This window comes from Rhamphochromis sp. 'chilingali' (genome assembly GCF_963969265.1).
Source record: "Rhamphochromis sp. 'chilingali' genome assembly, chromosome: 5".
Lineage (NCBI taxonomy): Eukaryota > Metazoa > Chordata > Actinopteri > Cichliformes > Cichlidae > Rhamphochromis > Rhamphochromis sp. 'chilingali'.
The window spans coordinates 21,857,781-21,874,028 of record NC_137932.1 but is presented as its reverse complement, the minus strand read 5'-3'; the positions used below and the strand labels follow the sequence as shown (position 1 = coordinate 21,874,028).

Below are 16,248 nucleotides of genomic sequence, written 5' to 3'. Positions count from 1 at the left end.
CACTTTTTATTGTCACATCACATGTGCAGGCACACTGGCACAGCACATGCGAGTGAAATTCTTGTGTGCGAGCCCCACAAGCAACAGAGATGTGCAAACACAACAACACAAACGAGCAAAATACAAGAATGGCCAACCTGAAACTAATAAATATATGTACAATATATAATAGTGTATGCATTTCTGGATGTGTATACTAAATATTTTCCTACGTGTGTGTGTGTGTGTGTGTGTGTGTGTGTGTGTGTGTGTGTGTGTGTGTGTATACACATTTTTACAAATTAAATAGTAAAAAAATAAAATAAAATAATAATAATAATAATAATAATAAAATATATAAAATATACAGAGTTGAATATGTGCAAAACAAGTGGCATTTATATACAGTGTGGAGTGCATAATGTTGAAATATATTCTCAAGTAATATTCAAGCATGCCATTCAGCGTGTTAGTACGAGCTCGGGAGCAGCTTGGGAGAACAAGAAAACAGAGACTGCTTTAGATTGTCTTCCCAAAGTGACTCAACTTTATTCACAAGTACAACAGTTTATATAGAGGGTAAAATTCATGAGACAGCAGATTATCAGTTTAAACCAGTACAGACCAAGATAAGGGAGCGTCTTCCTGCCCTTGGGTGAAGAAGCATCCTTTGTGTAGTGTATCAGTTCAGCTACAATTGTGATTATCTCAGCGACATATTTTCAAGGCACAAAACAAAGAGTTCTTTCATTAGTGAAATCTGAAACAAACCATTTGGCCTTCAACAGGCGTCTAAAAGATTAAGAAACTAATGTAGCTGAGGGAGTGATCTCTGTGGTATTTCAACCTTGTACCAGCCTGTGATTCTCACACATCAATTCTTGGGTCAAAGAGAAAAATAACTAAAACAAAGGGGCCTTATTGAATGACAGAGTTTTCCTGCATAATGTCACTATAAAACAATATCCAGTAAATGCTACCATGGTACTAAAATACCTAACACTAACCGAGCTAAAACGGCTGCTATGTTCGGTTAAAAGTAGTGATGTGTCCTGTGTGTCGAAGCTTCGAATCGCGCGTCGGGTAATCGCGGGGGCGTTTTTCTGGAGCGCGAATCGAGGCTTGCGTTGATTACGTATGCAGTGACGTTCGAGGCCTCGCGGGCAGTCCGTACCACGTGACTGATTCGGGAACTGGTTCACCGGTTCGCGCCAGATTCGAAATAAAATGGGCAGCAAAACACAGCTGATTCCCCCATCACATCGTGTTGTGGAATTGGATTACGTACGTGTTACATATGGAACTCCAAAGTGTTCAAAATTAAATAAATAAATAAGTCATGATGAAATAAATAACTATGTGAATAAATAAGACACAGATATGTAATGTGAGAATGATATTGTGAAATAATTGAACACATTTTGAAAAAAAGGTCATTATTGTGAAATATATTGCATTCTGCTATATAAATTTACTTATTATTGTGAAATATTATTTCATGATCATTATTTTTCACAATAACAGAGATTATTCCTGAGGCATTTTATTTATTCCCAGCCGTTTTTAATCCAAAAAGTCCTTTTTTCAAAGTCAGTCTTTATTTCAAAATCCCGTTTTTCCCAATGGCCTATTTATTTCATAATGTGACTTTTCAGCAGAATGACTTTGTCTGTCAATCAGTGTGAGTGGGCTTGACCTTTGCGCCTATTGGCTGATCGTTTACTATCGACTAGTTTTCCTGGATACCTGCTCCGCGGACGGCTGCTACAGGTAGCAAAAACGTGCTAGGTCAAAAGTCACGGAGGATGGCGGACTGGTGTGAACTTCAATCAATTCTGCTCATTTTAGCAGATCAGATAGAGAGGGATCATTTACCTGTAGATACTGTTTTGAGTCGTTTAGATGATGTTTCTGAAATGCTTGGGATGATAATTGCTCTTCAAGATGTTAGCATCGATGACAGCATTGTTTAAGAATCGAAAGTTTAAGATCGATTCAGCACCGTGTTCGTTTGGAATACGCCGAGGAAGAACAGTCTTCAAATGTTGGTCGTCCACGTCTTGAAATCCCGGCTGCAGCACTCGGGACTTTCGTGCTGTCCGGGATAACCATCGGGGTAATTGCCGATATGTTTTCTGTGTCTCCGAGCACAATTAGGAGGAGAATGACGGAGGAAGGTCTAAGGTAAGTTTATGCTGTAATTTAACACCTGTGTGAGTCTGTACACAGCATTATTTAGATGTTGACCTTAATTATGACGTTTGATATTGAAATATTATCGCTTACTTTTTTATTGTGAATGTCTAAAATAAGCGGGGCAGCTACGGCTAAAGCTATCGGCGCCATCTCGTTGTTGAGACACGTTTAGCCGGCGCAGTGTTAGCTGTTAGAGTGTGTTAACTCGGAGACTGGGGGCAGTGGAGCCTGTAGGAACCTTTTACACAGAGTAGACCCACCAGCTTTCCACAGTCTACTTACTTATCACATCTTGGTAGACAGCAGGGTCATTAGTGCTTTAAATAGTACATAGTTGAATGTTTCATTGCTGTTTGCAGCTAATTGTTCTCTGATAACACATAACAAAGTTGATGTTAAATAGCAAGTTTATTGAAATGGTTTTGTCTATTTCAGCAGCGTTTTAAATATCATACTTTCTCTGGTGTCTTCGGTAAAGCAAAAACAAGAATACATTTACGTCCTTGGTTCTTTCAGGAAAACGTTTTGTTGAGACTTGCTGTTATACTAAAAAAAAAAAATTATGTGCAGAAAATCTGATAGGTATTCTTCTATTGGGAATGAGGACTTGGATGCAAAAGTGCTGGACATTCAGCGTCATCACCCAAATGCCGGCTGCAGAATGATGATGGGACATCTACGATCCAGAGGCATACACATTCAAAGTAAGCTGATATTGTTTGAATATACAAACACCAGTTTCTGGCCCAGAAAGCATGTGTCAGTGTAGCCATGATGTGATATTATAATGTAGGCATCAAAAATGACTAGGCATGTTCGCATCACTGTTATGCAGTTATGTTCCTGTTTGAACCAGTTTGTACATGATTCTCTCTCCCTAGTAAATCTGTACAGCACCTGGATACTTACCTGAAGCAATGAAGATCTGTCTCATAAGCATTACAGTGTTTACAATACAGTCTTTTTGTAGTTGGTAGTACTAAGACATGATCTGTTTGTTAATCAGGATTTCGACTGATTAACGAGTCAATGAGACGAGTCAATCCAGAAGGGGTCATGATGCGACGGTTATCTATTCAGACTGCAAGGCGTCGTCAGTACAGTGTACCAGCACCAAATCACCTTTGGCATATCGATGGAAATCATAAACTAATTCGGTCAGTACTTGCATCACCTTTTCCCTATTCCATTGAAGTAACAGAATGTATGTATAAAATTGTAAAATGAAGCCTTGAGTTTGTAAATGTCATCTTAAATGCTGTCATATAAGGCCATTTACAGGATTTGCTATAGTCATGTCTGAGGCTTTACATTATGCATGTGATTCCTTGCACTACAGATCTTTCTGTAAAGTGTTTAAGTTTCCCTTCTATTATTTCTTTTACATTCCTGTTATAACATGTTGTCACTTTATATGGAACTGAAATATTGGTCTTGCTTGTATGTAACTGGGGACATGACAATGTTTTTTCTTGTTTTGTTTTTTTTTTAATTCTGCCTTGTCAGATGGAGATTTGTTGTCCATGGTGGGATAGATGGTTTTTCTAGGTTAATTGTCTACCTTAAAGCTGCCACCAACAACAAAGCTACAACAGTTTTTGATGGTTTCTTGTCAGCAATCAGACAATATGGCATACCATCAAGAGTCCGGTAAGAGGTGTTTAACAAATACAGTATGTCAAAAAACTCTGTATTGGACAGTAGTTATATTCAGATTGTTACTCTCACTGACTCGGATCAAAACTTCTCTACTTTTTTTCCAGGTCAGACAAAGGAGGGGAAAATGTGAAGGTTGCACATTTCATGGTGCAGACAATGGGGGAGAACAGGAACTCTCACATTACAGGCAGAAGTGTTCACAACCAGCGGTATGGACAAGTAAATTGATTGTCTGTCTTACTTTTTTTTTTTTTTACACATGCAATTGTAATAAAACAAATGGTTTCTGAGCATAATTGACTGGTTTTCACTGTGTCTTATAGCATTGAGCGCCTGTGGAGGGATGTATATGAAAACGTCCTTGACCTTTTCTACACAATCTTCACCCAGCTGGAGATTCAAGGACTGCTCAACCCTGGTGAAGAAATTGACTTGTTTGCACTGCACAGATGCTTTTTGCATCACATTCAACATCATCTTCAGTCATTCCAGGAAGCATGGAATCAGCACGGACTCAGAACAGCAAACAACCATTCACCTCTGCAACTCTGGTTGCTGCACAGAAAGGAGGGACAAGATTTGTCACAGGTACATGACTATTTGATCCGTATTTGTTCTTCTATGTAAAACTCTACTATCTGTAGTTGAGATGAGTTCTACTGTTCGAGTTGGTGTACCAAATATTTCTCCTGTAAGTGAAAATGTCTCTCAAGCCATTCTCTCCTTTTATTCCATCTGTCAGGTATAGATGGCAATACTTTAAACAAAGTTAAATTTGTTATACCTGAAGAGAACCAATCCTGACCTAGAATGGGTGAATGAATAATTATGCCTAAAAAACTCGAATAGGCCCTGACAGACTCAATAAGTCCATCTAGGAACAGCTGCAGGAAACACCTCTTCAGTTTAGATTTAAAACATGTGCATGGTCTTTCAGGTTGATGAGGATTATGGTGTGGACTGGACAGGACCACATAATCACCGCCCATCAAATGAGATCACCATTCCTGAGATTCAGCTCCCACGTGCACTGAGTGAACGAGAGCTTGCTGTGCTACCAAACAGCAACGTTTCACTCAGTCAAGCTTTGGATGCCTACTGTGAAACTGTTCAGTCACTCAAACTTATGTTTGATACCACACCTTAACTCTTCAAAGTAAGCAGGTGCAATATGTTCACACCCCTTTTTTAAGTTTCTACATCTATGGCTTTGTAGCTAATACTGACTCAAAACAGCATAACCAATTTCATTTTCAACAAAACAGTGAGGGGCTATAAAACAGGATTTGTTTTACACAGCTGTCACTTTAATAATAATAAAAATAAGTGACAATAAAATAAGTGATTTGATATTCATTTCTTGGATGTACAGTACATGTCAACTCTGAGCAGATTTAATACAATGCACACGGTACAGTAGTATAAAATCTTAATGCAAATAAATTTTCCAGTAGCGAGAATAAAATAAACATACTGTGTAATTTATAATGTACAGTGAACTGATTTTGTTTTCTAAACTCTTTTTAATATAAACTGACAAAAAGCAATAAATGCTCACCTGTACTGTGTATTTTACACTGTCAAGTGTATTAAAGGAACTAGAACTCACTAGATTGTCCGTTTCTTTGAACACTGAATACAGTAAAGTGATGCAAGAAAGAAAAATGGTCTAATCTTACCATGTGGTTATGGAATCAATCCTAAATCAGACTAAAACCTGAGTCAGTAGAGTTGAGACACACCTGAATGTCCATTAGAAATGACTCATAGGTACAGTAGTGTGCAGGAAGACGTAGTACTTCAAAACAGGTGGAAGACTGCTGTTGACCACTTCCACAGTCATTTCTCTCGGCAAGACTTCCCATCCTGTCCAAAACTTGATGAGGGCTTTTCGTTGTGCACAAGACGCTGCAATGGAACATTGTTTTGAGCTATAATGACATCCTATATTCATTATTTTGAGTCTTTTATGGAGAAATACCTTAAAAGATGAACAATTACATAAAGAGCACAAGACATTTTTGCCCCACTCAAATTGCTGTTGTAGCTGTCATAGATATTTTTATGGTAACAAAGCTAAAAGTAGTTGCATACAATTATAATGCAACTGATAATGCCACCACTCTGTTTTTTATGTATTGCATGGAGGCAGTATGGAGCAAATAAGAAAACAAAATTATACTATAGTGTACTTTGTTAATGACCCGAGATCACTGGACTGTATGTAATTTACCAAAGTATAATCAGAGAAAACCAATAGCAAAATACCTATCGCAGCAGACTTACCATTTTCAATGAAGGACCGAAGGTAGCCTGCCACTCTGCATTTATCCTCAAGAGAGCATTCCTCTTCCTCCTCATCTTCATCTTCTGTGGCATGTCTGATCTTGCTGTCAGAAGCGGCCATAAGCGCTTAAGCCCTTTCCTCAGCTGCTTGACTTGACGGCTTGTTCGTGTTATGACCTACAACAGTGAGACCAAACCAAAACTGAAGTGTGAGTCCGTAAAGTAAAACACACTTTAAATGTTAAATACTTAAAGAACATCCACTGTACTGATAAAGCATTTCAAATGGCCTCCAAAGAGATTTTTTTAATGTATATGAAAAATGTACTTATTCACATCCAAAGGTTTGATTTGCTTTTCTATTTAAAATTTACATTTATTGGGGAGAGTAAGTCCGTACTCACAGCGTGGAATAGCAGACGTTCATACAGCCACTTTCTATTGGTTTGTGTGACACCTGGCAGGTCCCAAGCCAGGGCTAGCTCGAGAACATTTCTTCGTTCCAGTTCTGTTAATTCAGCAGTGCCATCAAGCTAGGACAGAGGGGGAAAAAAATTAGTCAGTAGTAGGTACTGATGGCTATTCAATCTTGTCTCTAAATTTAATATTTAGTGAAATAGTAATTCTTTAAAATAATGGTACAAAAATGCAAACCAGCTGAATAGTGCTGCGGATATCAATATCAGGGCAATCCTCAATCTGAACTGTAGCTGTTTCAGGTGAGCCACCAAAAAGGACATGGATGATTGCAGGACTTATACCAGACACACACGGTCCACCATGAATGAATGAATGTCCCATTATTCTTCCTAATAATAAATAATAAAAATAAAACATAATAAATTCACTTAGCCTAACATTGCATGGGGGTAAAGACAAACAGTTTTGTAACTGTATTCAATCTAGTTTTCATCTTTACGGTTACAGTTAGGATAATGTAACACAAGTAATGCTTTTTCCTTTAGTGCTGCACATGTATTATTTTAAATTACTATTCCTCTTATTTCTGTACATAACTTTCTTACCTGCCACCAAAAACATGTCACTCTCAAGCAAGGTCTGAGAAGTGGACGGAGTCAAGTGTTTTGGCTCACCGTCAAACAGTCTTGTAAGATCTGTGTTCCCTGAAAAGAGTACAGCTAGGTTATGGTGAGTATGAGAAATCCAGGCAGTAATTTTAACACAATTAACTCATTTACATAACAAATACATTTTCTTTACATGATGAAATATTCTCTTATTTAATCCACTATACATGTGCCCAGTCTAGTTTCATACATACCAAAATTCAAATGCAAACCAGACTGTACTAGAGAAACTGCCTTTGAGAAGAAGAATCTCTTCACCCCTTCTCCAACAGCAACATCCCCTAAAAGGAAGAAGAAGAAAAGAACTTGTGAAGTTTCGGATTAGTCAGTCACTGGATTTCTAATGTTTTCACAATACAGAAAAAATACCTTCCAGTTTGCAGCTGACAGGGCCCGCCCACTCTACCTTTGGAGCTTTGTAGAGGGAGATAAGTGATCTCTGTTGATCCACAATACTTTCCCGCAAGTCCATTTGCAGGACTACTGCCTTTCTGGTCTCATACTTTGAAAGTAACTCGGACTTGTAGAGCCAGGCTGCTCTGGTTGCATCTTGTTCACATTTCCACTCTGAAAGGTACACATTTGTATGGATCACATGAATCAAAAGAAATAAAATATATGTATTTTTTGCCATTTGTCTGGTATCTTCCTAACTTAATTCCTGTCACTACCTGGTTTTTCCCCTAGAAGTGACTTTTCCTCATCTTGATGAGATGCATCTTCCTGCACTACCACCATATCACTTGATGATTGCTCTGCTCTTGCTGAGGTTATGGTGGATTCCAAGATGATACTATCTGGTTCCTCTACCCCGCAGGACAGATTCCAGGCATCACTGTTGCTACAGGATGGGACCTCTGACCTTGCTGTTGTACTACGAGTCTGCCTAGCCTGACTTTCAGTAACAGACTGAGGTTCAGCACCACTCAATGAACTGTGAGAGGGATTGGCAGAGATTTCAGCATCCATCACCAATATATATAAAGTGGACTTACTTAGTTTCCACACTATATACTAAAATATATAGAAAATCAAAGATGTTCCTTACCTTGTGCATTTAGTGATGTGGTTTTTCATTTTATTTAAAGGAATGTTAATGTCACAATTCAGGCATTTTGTGGGGGGTCCTTGTTGCTGGAGGGTTGTCAGGCTCTACAGAGAATATGGAGATAAAAAATATATTTAATATACATTTGGTGCATACTGTGATAAAAAATATTTTGACAGTTCTGCAATCGCATTTGCCAACATGAGAAGCAGAAACAAATTGTAAACACAAAATGACATATCTCCTTCTAAACCTTTTCTAACAATTGCTTACATACACATTCAGAACCATTATTACTCATATGCAGTCATGTTTCTAACCAGCTGACAGCTAAAGTGATTTGACACATAGTTGAGCTTAGCTAGCCATTTGAACTAGTTTATTAATACATGCAAATAACATATTGTGACCCTAGTCATTACTCATGTCTTCCAAATCAATACTTTTCTGCAGTGGCCTTATATAGATCAAAGCTTGTCCAATTCCACTCAACGGACTGCGGAGATATCGCACTGTATATCCAGTGTCTGGGCTTGGGATTGTGCACAGGTTACGGCTTCGTGTTGTACCCGAGATTCTCAGCAGTTCAAACCCTCCTGTGTCTTTCAGCTGAGGGAAGGTATCCTCAATCATTGCCTTGACCACTTCTGGGTCATCATCCCTTCCTGTAAAACACATTACTTGCTGTACATTACTACAAAAATGGTACATATAAGAGTAAAAATGTAGTTAAACTGAATCTTGAAATATTAACAAATGACATGTAGCATCACCTTGGAATGAAATCCGTTTCTCTCCAAGTCCAGCTGCTGCTAGGTCAAATTTGACTGCTTTAGCTGGCACTGTGTCTGACATATGATCATGTAAACAGAAGAGAGCGCACAGGATAAATACAAGGCTACCCTACCGCCTACTGGTGTTGGCCAGAGGGGCCGATGGCGCGATATGGCAGCCTGGCTTCTGTCAGTCTGCCCCAGGGCAGCTGTGGCTACAACCGTAGCTGCCTCCACCAGTGTGTGAATGTGAGAGTGACTGAATAGTGGCATTGTCATGCGCTTTGGGTGCCTTGGAAAGCGCTATATAAATCCACTCCATTATTATTGTTATTATTAAATTACTTACGTGTTTAATTTGTCAGCAACTTTCTGCCAGCCCTCTCTCCTTGCTTTTGCAGCCTTTGCAGTGTTCCCTTGCGTTTTAAATAAACTCTGAAACTCCTGAAATCCCTCACTCAAGAGTTCTTGCTCTGCTGCCGAAAAATACCGAGCGCTCTCCTTCGACATTTTCGCCGACCTATCAGAGGGTTGCCGATCAATGTTTCTACTATCGATGTGTAGCCCCTTTTACGACACCCAGTGATGGAGAGACCCCCAAGATGGCGCTCTGAGCAGTCACGTATCGCTGAGCTCTGCGAACCTGGCCTTTTTAAAATATATATTACACACAGTGAACAGAGACTTTATTTACGCCTACGCAATAGTCATCCTTTACTTCTCATTTTGGTATCTATTTGTGAACCAAAATGAGCAAACCGAGAAAGACCGATTCTAAGAAGTTGCATGCTAACAGCGGCTCCGTTAGCAAGCTTGCTAATGTTAGCCAAGCTGCTCAGTCTTCTCTCGCCACTGAGATGCCCGCCGACACTAAAAATACTCTCATCGACTCCATGCACGACTATTTGGAGGCAGTTTCCGAACCGCTTCAGTATTCACGGATGGAAGAAGAGTTTCCCCCTCTCCCTATCACTCCATGCGCCTCTCCCGCTGGTAAGCTAAGAAAAATTGCGGATACGGAGACATCTACGGTTCTCTCCCAGCTCTCATCACTTACCATGTTGATTAACTCGAGGTCGGATACTCTTGAAAAAATGGTGAGTGACAACTCCATAGCCATCTCCGAGATGAAAAAAGCTGTCCAAGAGAACACTGAACATATCACAGCTGTTAAGGAGTCATTTGATGCTGTCTGTGCTGAGTTAAATGATATGAAGAGCAGAGTTGTCAGTGTTGAGGCACAGCTCGAAAAATATAAAGCAATCGCTGAAGCACAGGAAAAGCGCATCTCTCACCTGTAGAGCTATTCACGCCGTTGGAATCTGAAGCTCTACGGTCTGACCGAGAGGGACAAGCAGGACGTGCGGCAGGAGGTACTCAAAGTCTGTAGATCAGTCCTGCCGGAGATGCAAGATAAATTCCCCGACGTCGTTGACACCGTCCACCGCATCGGTCCCAAGAAGTCCAACAACGACCAACCCAGGGGAATCATCATTCAGTTTACATCCAGGATCTACCGCGATGCTGTCTGGCGCGCTGCTAAGAAGTCCACCTACCTGAAAGGTAACAACCTAAAGCTGGCTGAGGATCTGTCTCCTGACGACCGCGCCCGAAGAAACAGACTCTGGCCGTCTGTGGAAGCTGCGCGCAAAGAAAACAAGCTGGCGTTCTTCGTAGGAGGTCGTGCATTCGTGGAGGGAAAAGAGATTTTTCCACCCCTATAACTTGATCCAAGGTATTTTGAGGTGAAAACTGAAGTATCTTAAGATTAACTTGGTTTCACTGCCGTTCTTTTTTTGTTTGTTTTTGTTGTTGGACTGATAAATCGATCAGAGTTAAACTGATGCAGTTTATTTGTTATAAGTTTATTGGTCTTCAGTTTGGCTGCAATATTTTTGCTGAAAATGTTATGAGCAAGCTGGATAAGCTTCTTTTTATTTTATTTTGTTTGTTTGTTTTTTTTTATTCTTTTTTTGAATAATTAGTTATTTAAATGGAGCAAGAAAATTTCTATTAAGCTCCCTTTCAATGCTCATATGTGAAGCATTTATTTATTTTATTTATTTATTTTTTACCACATTGGTTTTATTGTTTTAGGCTATTGTATTCCTATTATTATTCAAGTTCACAATTTCCTTACTCAGGGGTTGCAGTTCTCATCTTATATAGGACTCTCTTAAGTGACCAGGTTCCCAATTCAACTGTTCTTCATTTACTTGGTCTAAGCTTTTTCTTATTTGTCACTTTTAATTTTTGTTACTATCATTATGTCTTTGTCTGTTATTTCTTTAAATGCAAGAGGTTTAAGAAACAATGTTAAACGTAAGGCTATTTTTTTGTTTTGCAAGCAGTTCAATTCAGATTTCTGTTTTATACAAGAGTCTCACTCAACAGAACAAGAAAAAACATTTTGGAGATCGCAATGGGGAGATGATCTGTGGATGTCCCATGGTACAGAGCATGCTGCTGGTGTCTGCATACTTAAAGGAAGATTTAATGGTAAAATCTTGAATTCTGACATAGATAAAGATGGTCATTACATTTTTCTAATAGTTGAGGCTGCACACTCTATCTATGTTTTAGTCAATGTGTATGGTTTTAACTGTCAGAGGGAGAATAAACTATATTTTGATAGGTTGGAGGAGCGCCTACTGCGCTGGTTATCTAAATATCCATCCATCCATCCATTCGCTTCCGCTTATCCTTTTCAGGGTCGCGGGGGGCGCTGGAGCCTATCCCAGCTGTCATAGGGCGAGAGGCGGGGTACACCCTGGACAGGTCGCCAGTCTGTCGCAGGGCCAACACACAGGGACAGACAACCATTCACATTCACTCGCACATTCACACCTAGTGGCAATTTGGATTTTCCAATTAACCTATCCCCACAAGCTGCATGTCTTTGGACGGTGGGAGGAAGCCGGAGTACCCGGAGGGAACCCACGCAAACACGGGGAGAACATGCAAACTCCACACAGAAAGACCCCGGCCTGATCGTGGAATTGAACTCAGGACCTTCTTGCTGTGCGGCAACAGTGCTAACCACCGTGCCATCGTGCTGCCTATCTAAATATCCCAATTCTTTTATTATTTTTGGTGGAGACTTTAATACAGTGTTTAACAGCTATTTAGACAGATGGCCTTCTAGAAGTTCAGACTCTAACTCATTCATAAGACTGTTTGCACAAAGATTCAACTTAGTCGATTCTTGGAGGGATTCTCATTCGTCTCAGATAGCTTATACATGGTGCAATAAGTCTCAAACCAGACACTCGCGTATCATGCTTACCTCTGAATAAAAGAGGTAAGCGTGATAAAAAGCAAAAAACAAAACAGTAGCCTTACAAAAAGAACAGAGTAGCAGAACATTTAATCTTGATCATTTAATGCATTATAATAATTTACAAATCAGTGTTCATCGATATAATTTACAAACAGACAATATACATGTCTGATAAGTAAGCTAGAAGTTTAGACAAAAACATGCCAGTCCTTTTTCTTGCTGGCAGTCAAAACAACAAAACAAAATAGGTCCCAAAGTGGAATCCTGCAGGATGCCACATTTCCCTATCGAATCTGAAAAATCATTATTTAAAATTTCAGAAATCTAAAATACTGCTGGAACAAGTGAAACTACTGTGGGTGATGTTCAGGTTGCTTGTGTTTTTTACAGGACCTTCTCCAGTCTGGGTCAAAGTTGTCCCAGCTGTCCTGATTCCCCTGGTTCTCTTGGCTGCTGCTGTTGCTGTCTTCATGAGCCTTGTATATAAAAGGATGAAGAAAACTGCAGGTAGTGTGTGTGTTTGTGTGTTGCAGACCTGGCCAGCTCCTGTGGGGATGTTGAGAGTTTCAGTTTAAAATCTGATGACACGTACTGGTACTGACTTTCAGGAACAATGGAAATGTGCAGAGCTTCAGTAACTACAGAGCGATACTATGAAGATATGGGAAATAGTTGTTGATGCTAGGCTAAGAAGAAGAGTGTTGATCAGTGAGCAGCAGTAGGACTTCATGCCAAGAGAGAGTGCTATAGATGTGGTGTTTGCTGTAAGAGGCAGATGATCCATTTTGAGACCCCTAAAGGAAGAAGACTAATTTATACCCAAAAGCTCAGCCTTCAGTTCCTCACTGATGTTGTTTCTCAAGTTATGAATGTTGTCCGTGCAGTTGCCTTCAAAAGAACAAAAGCTGCCCTTGATAAGAAGCAAACATATTCATGGAGGAATGCTATACTGATAAAAATCTCCTACAAGAGGTCAAAGACATGTAGAATGAAGTGGGAAAAAAAATAAATTTCAAACTAAAAAAAAAAAAGACGTCTTTAACCTTGAATGGAGAAGACAGACATTTTCTGTCAGATATCAATAAATCCAGCACCAGTCAGGCATTATATGTATCCTATACTTTTATCTTCACACATAAAACCTGAATATATGATAGGATGAATTAACACATTGGTTATGGTTCTTTCGTTTTTGTTTTTTTTTTACATATCTGATTAACAGATTTTTGGCACGCCTTTCCTGAAACAGTCTTCCCACAGATCTCTATCCCCTCCCAGTCTTCCGTGCAATAGGTGATTATGTGATCTCCACTAAGCCACACAGCCTGCTGTTATCCACATTATAGAAAGACGTTTTTTTTTTTTAAAAAAAAAAAGTGATTTACTGCTGCTGTTTGCTACAGTTGATGTTCTTCTCTGCTCTCTCAGTTTGCCAGCTCAAAGCAGTGGACGTGACAGAGGGTGCAGAAAGTGTCCTGCTGCCCTTTGAATCCAAAAAATGTAAGAGAGAGGACATCATAGTGGAGTGGAAACGTATCCAAGATAAAGAAGTCAAGGCAATCGTATATGAGCAGGGTCGGACACAGCATCATAAAAACAACAAATCGTTCCGACGCCACACAGAGATGAAGAAAGACCCACGGACTTCAGGAAATGCCAGTCTGACTCTGAGAAATATTAGCTGTGAAGATGGAGGTGTTTACATCTGCACCGTCTGCGACAATGAGGGAAAGACCCTGGAGCAGCAAGTGGTGGTGCTCTTGGTTCATGGTCAGTATAAGAGAATTTGACCTAAAAGCTCCTGCTGAACACATTCATGTCCATTAGTAATATTGACAGTTATATTTCTGTGAAGGTTAGTGACCTCACATGAAAATGCTGTTAGTGTGATAAAAACACAAGAACTGATGTATACTTTGACAGAAAATAAACAGAGCAGTCACCTTAATCGGAGTCATGTGACTTCATGCATTTACCAGGACTCTGTGATCTGACTCACTGTTGTGTTTCTCCTCTGCAGAGGGATGGCTGAAAACCATCAGAGGTTTGTTCCACATTGGCACAGAAAACAATGAAGACTCCGCCACTCCACTTTCTCTTCTTCCAAAGTAACTCTGTTTACTGCAGTCAGTATGAGTTATCTGAAGCTTTTGGTTGATTGTTGCTTTGATTATCAGAGAAACTACTGTTTGATTTCTTCATTCAACCATTTCTATTTACACTCTGTAGACAGAAAGTGTTACAGGAAAAAATGATTCTATGTTTCTTTACCTTCTTTTAAATGTACAAAGATGCCTTTTGTCTGCCCTTTGCCTATGGTTAGATTAGTTTAGAATTATCTTTTTAGACTTTCCCAGCAAAGACATCTTGTTTCTGGGACACATTGTTTTAGATTGTTTTATCTTCCCTAGCTCTCTGCTGACGAGACTAGCACCATATATGGAGTTGTTTTATTTTATCTGTTTATTATTTGTTATCCTGTTCTCACTGTCTCTGTGCTCTGTGCCTATAAAAATTACCAAGCCACTGTGCATGGTGTGAGTTGTTCTTAGCAGCTCACCCGTGTACACGTTTGATAAAGAAAGTAACTTTGTCTCATTGTGTCTTTATTTCTCCTGGGTTTTTTACAGAGTTTTCCCCCAACAGAAATTGTCTTCTGTGGTCTGTGCACTACATTTTGGACTGGCTGTATTCTCTTGACAAGAACAACTTGTTACTTTAACTTATCCAAAACATTAATTTGCCTTTATAGGCTATAGTGTGAGTGTGTGTGAACAGATAAAAATGCTCAGATTAGAGCACTGCAGAAATGTGTGTGACTGGTAGAATAATGACTTGTAGTAGAAAGCTATTTAATGCTCAACTTGAATATAGGAAGGTTCTGTATAAGTACCAGTTCACTATGCATAAATGCACAGGAAAGCTCAGATGTCCAAGTTTTCCAACAGCACTTGAACAAAGCTTGCACAGTCAGAGTCTTAAAAGAGGATTTTTAAAAGAAAGAAAAGTCAGTAGATAATAATTGATACTAAAAAGACCAACAGCGCCTCCTTCAACTGACACATCACCACAGACAGGCACACAGCCCCGCCCCTCACTAGCAGCTAAACAGTGAGGTTTCAGCAGTGAGTAAAGCTCCTGTTTTAATAGTGTTGAAATATTGAAGAGTTAACATAAATGTTAACCTGGCTGCTCATTAGCAATTACCTGATAGCCACTTTACCTGTCTGTTTTGTTAAGGTAGTGGCTATGGCTACTAAATTAGATAATTTTTAATAACAATATACTATATAATGTTAAAACTGCACACAAATATAATGTAACCTGTGTGTGTCTGGTAACCCGTGCACACATTTTTTACCAATCTGTAGGTGAAAGAAAAGAATGTCACAAATATTTGTAGACATTTGTATCCACAGAAAACCTTTTAGCAGTTAGTCATCACATCTGTGTAAAATCTGTTTGAGTCATTCATGTTTAATTAGTTGGTGATGTGTCAATTTTTAATAATAGTTACACAAAAATCACTGCACATGAGTTGTATGGGTCATTTTTGCACATTTGTTACTAGCCTAATTCCTCTCTGTATGGCTCTTCATCCCCAAAGCAGCCTAAAGTTTTGTGTTTAAGTGTAAGAAATATTCTATAAGATTGAGAAAACAAAAACTGATTGAAAGACTAAAGTGCTTCATGTTAGGGTTAAAAGACAAACGGGATAATTAACAAAGACACTAACAACACAAACTGTGCACATTAATTTATAAAATTTATATAAAAAACTGCGAATGGGGAAAAAATGGCAATGAATTGAACCATTAAATGTTGGACAAGGGGCATATAATTGGCTATTCATTCGAGGCTATGCTCCTTTTTAATCAGTGGAGTAGATATGGACATTGTTTAAAAAAAAAAAAAAAGGTCAATGACTCTAACTGAAGT

The 16,248-nt window shown here is 39.2% G+C and overlaps 3 protein-coding genes across 7 annotated transcripts; 2 read left to right on the top strand and 1 right to left on the bottom strand.

The window, feature by feature from the left end:
• Window positions 1-55: 55 nt before the first annotated feature.
• On the top strand, window positions 56-4,983 carry LOC308397737 (uncharacterized protein). Its single transcript, XM_080883822.1, has 7 exons — window positions 56-2,163; window positions 2,746-2,879; window positions 3,182-3,332; window positions 3,682-3,825; window positions 3,939-4,043; window positions 4,158-4,422; window positions 4,772-4,983. Exons 1-7 carry the CDS (start codon window positions 2,108-2,110, stop codon window positions 4,979-4,981), a joined length of 1,065 nt encoding a protein of 354 aa, XP_080739948.1. The 5' UTR covers window positions 56-2,107; the 3' UTR covers window positions 4,982-4,983.
• Window positions 4,984-5,604: 621 nt separating this feature from the next.
• LOC308397736 (uncharacterized protein) lies at window positions 5,605-9,517 on the bottom strand. Of its 3 annotated transcripts, XM_080883820.1 has the most exons (12): window positions 9,379-9,517; window positions 9,030-9,104; window positions 8,826-8,921; window positions 8,257-8,360; window positions 7,880-8,142; window positions 7,578-7,775; window positions 7,403-7,489; window positions 7,146-7,244; window positions 6,775-6,929; window positions 6,525-6,653; window positions 6,121-6,297; window positions 5,605-5,742 (listed from the first exon to the last, which is right to left on the bottom strand). In XM_080883820.1, exons 4-12 carry the CDS (start codon window positions 8,283-8,285, stop codon window positions 5,674-5,676), a joined length of 1,206 nt encoding a protein of 401 aa, XP_080739946.1. In that variant the 5' UTR covers window positions 8,286-8,360; window positions 8,826-8,921; window positions 9,030-9,104; window positions 9,379-9,517; the 3' UTR covers window positions 5,605-5,673. The 3 variants fall into 3 exon arrangements, with proteins under 3 accessions (XP_080739946.1, XP_080739945.1, XP_080739947.1); XM_080883819.1 differs by lacking the exon at window positions 9,379-9,517 and having other exon boundaries at window positions 8,683-8,921; window positions 9,030-9,154; XM_080883821.1 differs by lacking the exons at window positions 8,826-8,921; window positions 9,030-9,104 and having other exon boundaries at window positions 9,379-9,500.
• Window positions 9,518-10,627: 1,110 nt separating this feature from the next.
• LOC308397741 (uncharacterized protein) lies at window positions 10,628-15,634 on the top strand. 3 transcript variants are annotated; one of them, XR_013971840.1, is made up of 5 exons: window positions 11,410-11,528; window positions 12,700-12,816; window positions 13,532-13,602; window positions 13,738-14,079; window positions 14,330-15,631. XR_013971840.1 is itself a non-coding variant. In XM_080883828.1 (4 exons), exons 2-4 carry the CDS (start codon window positions 12,780-12,782, stop codon window positions 14,419-14,421), a joined length of 471 nt encoding a protein of 156 aa, XP_080739954.1. In that variant the 5' UTR covers window positions 10,628-10,764; window positions 12,700-12,779; the 3' UTR covers window positions 14,422-15,634. The 3 variants fall into 3 exon arrangements, 2 of the variants coding, with proteins under 2 accessions (XP_080739954.1, XP_080739953.1); XM_080883828.1 differs by lacking the exons at window positions 11,410-11,528; window positions 13,532-13,602 and adding an exon at window positions 10,628-10,764 and having other exon boundaries at window positions 14,330-15,634; XM_080883827.1 differs by lacking the exon at window positions 13,532-13,602 and having other exon boundaries at window positions 11,431-11,528; window positions 14,330-15,634.
• Window positions 15,635-16,248: the final 614 nt, after the last annotated feature.